General features: G+C 59.8%; 1 protein-coding gene across 1 annotated transcript in view; it reads right to left on the bottom strand.

Annotated features, from left to right (window-relative positions):
- Window positions 1-659: 659 nt before the first annotated feature.
- COL23A1 (collagen type XXIII alpha 1 chain) overlaps window positions 660-6,000 on the bottom strand; it is a 309,945-nt gene continuing 304,604 nt past the window's right edge. Inside the window, exons 26-30 of the mRNA XM_034655722.1 lie at window positions 5,095-5,103; window positions 4,234-4,278; window positions 3,971-4,057; window positions 2,133-2,171; window positions 660-1,692 (exon numbers count right to left, since the gene is read on the bottom strand). Of these exons, the coding sequence (XP_034511613.1) occupies window positions 1,690-1,692; window positions 2,133-2,171; window positions 3,971-4,057; window positions 4,234-4,278; window positions 5,095-5,103 (183 nt within the window). The 3' untranslated portion in view covers window positions 660-1,689. The remainder of the gene's footprint in view (window positions 1,693-2,132; window positions 2,172-3,970; window positions 4,058-4,233; window positions 4,279-5,094; window positions 5,104-6,000) is intronic.

Here is a 6,000-nt window from a genome sequence, read left to right as displayed (position 1 = left end):
TGTCCCATTTTACAGAGGACGTGGCAGGTTTGAATTTTCTAACCAACGGCTGCGACGAGATCTACCATCCCACATTTTCTCCTTCAAATACGGTGTTGACACTTTTCCCTTGCATTAGGGTGAACCTCTGATTCTGGTAGGAAGTGACGCCACATGATTTCTGAGGCTTGGCCATAAAAGGGGACACAGCTTGCCACCGGTGACCTGGGACACTCACCGTGGGCATCCCTGCTGTGAGGAAGCCCAGACCACACAGAGAGGACCCAGCTGACAGCCAGCAGTGGCCACCATGCATGGGAGAGCTTGAGTGACAATGGGCTGAGCCCATTACCCCCAGGACGGTAAGAGAGAACTGTTGCTGTTTCAGGGTAAGCTTTGGGGTGATCTGTCAAGCAGCAGTCACTGGTCACTGGATCAGAGGGGCCTATAGGGACTCTGTGGCATGAGTGAGTGGACACAGGGCTCAGCCATGGTATGTGGCAGGGCCAGGCCTTGGGTCTGTCTTTCTAACTCCAAACCCTATCTTTGCCCTGACCCCCTGAATAATCCTCCGGTTTGTTCCTCTGGCTTCTGGGGTGGCTCTGACCCAGGGAGTGTCCCGCTGTCGCTCCCCACCCAGAGGGGCTCAGGGGTAGTCTGCCAGGACAGGCACACGCAGACACACATTGGGGTTTATTACACGCAGCGATATCCATCTATACAGAGAAGGGAGGCAAGCCGCTAGGCTGGAGGTGGCAGCTGGGGACCCTTGTCAGAGGTGGGGAAGCCTCTCCCCTCAGGGCACTGGGCCCTCTTCGTCTGCACAGCTCATCCGAAGGACCAGGTTTGGCAGGCTGGCCAGAGTCCTCTCAGGTGGAAGGGTTGGGGCCAGTGAGACCCAAACTCTGAGCTGCAGGCCAGTCTCCTTGGGCTGGCAAAGTCCCATCATGACCCTCTTCTGGGTGCTGTGAGACCCATGGGAAGCAGCAGCCACTCCCGTCTGGGCCCCACCGTCCTCCGCACCTGGGGATTGTGAGGCTTCTTCATAGCTGGGTCCACGGGAGGTGGTCATGGTGCTTAGGCCTCTCTTCTGGGCCAGAGGACGCACGTTCTCATGGCAGGCTGGGCTCCTGGGGCCTCCTGAACTCGGTGGGAGCTAGACCCGCTGGGGGTGCTCCCCACAGCTCCCAGCATCCAGCTGCAAGCACGGGGCGGGAATCTTGTCCTGCCCTGGAGAACCCGGGAGCAAGAGGGGCCCCGAGGGGTGTGGCTGAGTCCAGAGGCCAGAGAGGCTGGGACAGCTGCATTTACTGTCTCAGCCCTGGGCCTTTCTGGATGGAGCGGGCCCCAGGGCTCCGGAGCTTTGGGGGGCAGTCTCTCTGCTATTCAGGTGGCTGAGGGCCCAAGCCAGCATCTTTGCAGCCTCTCCTGAGCCAGGTGCTTTCACCCTCGTCTCCTTCCCGGGAAAGCCAAGTCCCAGGCTGCCTCTCGAGGACATAGTTCCCCTGGACTGGCCTGGCCGCTGTCCTGCCAGCTTCAAATGCTGATCGTTCTGGGGCTGGACCAGGCACCCTCTTGAATGTTATAAGGCCACAGGTGATGCAGCCCATGAAAAAAGATCAATATATTACTGTTTTTTGTTTTTGTTTTTTTTACAAAAATTAAAAATGTCCACACGCATCTGTACAGGCTGTGAGCTGGGTGTGGGGGTCACTGGAAGAGAAGGGAGAGACGGAAGGTGAGGAGGGAGGCCCAGAGGTACTGCCCTGGTCTGGGCATCCTGTCCTGCCCATTTCTTCCAGAACAGGCGTGCCCCCAGTCCTCTCATCCCCGGCCCACGGCTTCCACCCCCTCTCAGTGGGGCAGTTTGGACAAAGTCCCAGGGTGTGCGGATGGCTTTGCCCTGGCTAGGCCAGGCACTGAGTGAGCCCTGAATGACCACCAGGTTGGGCTGTGTCCAATCACCCAGGACGATGGCCTCAAGCCTTGAGCCACCTGATGGGAGAATCAAAACTAGGGTCCTGGCATCATGGGGAAACCCGGCTACCAAGGCACTGTGTAGGGACCTGCAGATACAAGCCCTGGGACCCCCCCCCGCCCCCCGTTGTCACCCTCCTCCCAGCCCGTCCTAGAGACTCTTCCCTGCGGGGTACCTGATGCCAGCAGCCCGGCACGGGCAGCCCATCGGGGCCCTGGAAAAGAAAAAGGTCTCAGTGATGGGGCTGGGGGACTGATCAGCTCCCTGTACTCCACGCACTCTTGCCCTGGGGATCAGGAGGGTAGCCCCAGGGGCTGCCACACGAGGCCACTGGACCCCACACTGAGGCAGGGCTCCAGTGCTTGTCCACCTGGGCAGTCGGGTCACTACAGAGAGACAGGAGGGCCTCCCACTGTGCTTGCTCTGTGTGCGCCTCTACGGGACTTTGTTTGTTGGGACACTTGAGCAGGGGACAGAACGGGGGCACTGGAGGATTGGGGACTGTGCTGGAATCTGCTGGCCGGGAAATCGACATTCCTGACACTGGCTCTGGCCCCTCACGCTGGGGGCCTGAGAGCTCTCGGGAGTTACTTTAAGAGTGTCTGAAGGACAGTCGAGGAAGAAGGGTGCCCCTGCGGCCTGTCCTGCTCCCTGTGTGGGTCTGAGCAGTAGACGGGGCAGGCCGAGGCTCTCAGGGTAGAAAGTGGGGTGGGGGGTGGGGGTTGTATGGGGTACCAGCAACGCCGATGCTGGCTCAGCACTCAGATGCAAGGTGGGGTGGGGCGGGTTGCCTCAGGCAGCCTGGAGCACGGGGGAGCTGGAGAGGGACAGTGGTTGACCTGTCAGTCAGCCTAGAGTCCCCGGGGAACCCCGGCGCAGAAAACACTTCACTCTGGAGTACCCACGGGAGCACAGCCCCCAGACCTGCCATGCACACCCCAGGGGCGCAGGCCAGGGCCCAAAGGGAAGGGGGAGGGAGGGGCTGGAAGGAAGGGAAGACAGGACAGAGGAGAGGGGGGTCAGAGCGGTGGGCACAGGTGCCCGCAATGCCCAGCCCAGCACACAGCACAGCACACAGCAGGCCAGATCTCATACCACAGGGCAGGGCCCCCCGAAGCCCGGCGCCCCTCGCTTGCCTCCACATTTAGGATTCTCCTGTTTCAAAGACAAAGGCTGAATGACTCGGACAGAAGTCTTGGCCCAGGGCCTGGCGCTGTGAGGCTCGGCCACCGAGTCCCCTTGGTGTCCCCGCATTTTGTGTGCATGCCTACCGCTCTGCTCGTCTTGTCTTTTTCTCATTCACCCCTCAAGCCACCTGGGGATACAGATTAGCACCCCCACTGCATGGATGAGGAGAATGAAGAACAGAGGATCGGGACTCTGGGGTGCCTCACCCCGATCCCCCTTTTAAAAGGCAGCTGGCACGCTTCGGGGCTGGGGGGGCCGGGTCTGGCTATCTGCTCAGTCTCAGTTTGGAAACGCCCTGCTCTGTCTTTCCAGCTCCACGGAAGAGTCTAATGTGTGAACCCTCCCAGCCCTCCGGGGAAGGGAACCGAAGCGTGGGTCCTTCAGGCCCGCGGTCCGGTGGGCCATCAGGAGCTGATGTGCGAGAGAAGGAAAGGAGGAAGGTGTGGGGAGCAGGGAAGGATTCTGGGGCACAGAGAGGAGGCCACCCACACCGGCAAAAGCCTCCTCCTTGGGACCCACATCCAGAGAGGTAAGGGCATCCTAACCCCTTTAGGGCCAAGGAAACTGAGAAGAGGGGCGGTGACACAGGCAAAGACTCTGCCCTGGGGCTGGCCTCCACGTCTGTGGATGGCGGGTGGGTCCCCCTGAGCCATGCCCATGGAGGGGAGTCAGGACCAGAACGAGGGGAGCCTCCGCAATGGCAGGGACAGCCATGGGGGTCTCTGGAAGCTGCAAGTGAGCTCTGAGGACAGACAAGACTGGCCTGAGCCCGGCCTGAGGCGGCGAAGACCTGGGCTGGGGCTCCCACTCTGCTCCCACACGTACCACAGGACATGGCTGGTCCAAGCCCGGCGGTCCCGGCTCGCCCTTCTGGCCCTTCACACCTTTCCGGCCTGGGACACCTCGCTCCCCCTGCACAAGGAGGGAAATAAGGGGATGGTCATGGCTGCCAGGCCCAGGACCCCTTTTCCACCTCTCAGAGGGATGGGCCTCCAGCTGGCAGCCCCCCCGTCCTGCTGCCCCCCATCCATCCCAGCCTCCCCCTGCCCCTCTCCTGCTGCCCCCCTTTCTCTCCCCCTGCTCCCCACCTTCTCTCCACGTTCGCTCCGGTCACCTTTCTCTCCTCGGGGTCCCGCCCCCCATCACTGCCCCGCCCCCATGCCTAGCTGCGCAGTATGAACTGGCCTCGCTCCAGCTCCTAGGTGACATGTTGGCTGGGTGCAAGGCTGGTTTAGAGACAAGCACGCATTCAGGACACCGGCACTGCTTCCTCCATGGGAGAACAGCACCGGGTTCTCTGGACGGATGCCCTCACGCAGAGCCGCTGGTGAGGGGCTTTCTCTCATGTCCCTGTCCTCTGCAGCTGGCGCTGGCCCAAGTGAGGCCAGGGACAGAGACCCAGGAAACTCGTGGACGTTTGTGTCACTGTCTTTGCCAGACTGAGAAATGCCGACCTCTGGTCTCTGCCTTTGGCTTAATCTTTTATGCCCTTACCCGCCCATCCATCCATCCGTCCGTTCGTCCATTTGTCCATCCACTCATGAAACCAACATTTCTAAGCATCCACTAGGAACCACATTGTGGGCTGGATACCGAGGACAGGAGAAACGGATTTGATGTGTCTTGCCTCTCCCCCTTTTTATTTTCTGTATCTTCAGATGTTTTGACATCTTAAAGAACTTGCTGGCCAGGGACAGGCTGCCCCTCCCTCGTGCCCGCTCTTGGGGGCAGCAAAGGGCTGGTCTGGGAGCTCATTTCATATGTAAACCAACATTCCCCCATCACCCCCTTTATCTGCCTTTCACGCAGGAGCTGATACTTCCCCTGCCTGGAATCATCCCCAGGCTAGATACCAGGAAGCCTGGGCTTCCCCTCCAGCCCGGAGGCCGCCTGCATTGTTCATACTCGCCCGTCCTCAGCTGTTTCCTGTGCCCGGCCTGCCTTTCCCGAGGGAACCCCCATAAAAGCTCTGCCCCCCCACTCCTTTTCTCTCCCCAACCAAACCTGGTGCTTCCCCACGGGGCCTTGCATAGCGAGGTGAGCCCTTCCCTCGGGAAACCTAAGTAACCCACTCTTCCTTCAATGACATTGACCTCTCTGGGTCATCACTCGGTCACCTTCATAAATTAAAACCCCGCAGGGACAAATGGGACACGATCTAACATGACAGGCAAGAGGGCATAGAAGGCATAGAGGGCATAGAGGGCATAGAAGATGATGGTCAATGCTCAGTGACCTGGGATGAACCAGATGCCACGGGGTCCTGGGGAGAGGGGCTGTCCTATCCGGGTGTGAGGTCAGGGAGGCTCCTGATAGATTCTCCACGGCGGCTGGTCTCGGTGGAGTGGGCCTGGGGCCAGCGGCTTACCAGGTAGAGTGGGTGGGCATGGCTTTGAGATGCTTCTCTGAGCCATGAAGGCCGCCGAGGCCACACTCCGTGACCTCGCTGGGTCCAGAGCCTGAACAGGATTCAGCATTGGCTTCTTCTCTGGACCCATCTCAGGGAGGGAGCACTGTCCTCCCAATCAGAAACTCTGTGTGTCTACAGCTGCTCTCCAAGGGGACGTTCTCTTTTCAAGTCCGGGGCAGTCACCAGAGTCCCTGCAGCCCTGATTCTGGTCACCTTTCCCCTTGTATAGCTGCCGGATTTTCCTGGGGACCACCCTCCCTTCTTATAATCCACTGACTCCACTCCTGCTGCGGGAGGGAGCATGTGAGGCCCAGCCAATCAGGGCACTGCGTTTCTTAGGGCTAAGTCAGGTTTCAGCACGGACCCAAGTGGGGCCAGTGAGAACTGATGAGACTTTTCTAAAAGAAGAGAGAGTGAAGCACACAGTCTTTCTGCAGGGTTTGGT

This window comes from Ailuropoda melanoleuca, chromosome 3 (genome assembly GCF_002007445.2).
Source record: "Ailuropoda melanoleuca isolate Jingjing chromosome 3, ASM200744v2, whole genome shotgun sequence".
Lineage (NCBI taxonomy): Eukaryota > Metazoa > Chordata > Mammalia > Carnivora > Ursidae > Ailuropoda > Ailuropoda melanoleuca.
This window is presented reverse-complemented; position numbering and strand designations above follow the sequence as displayed.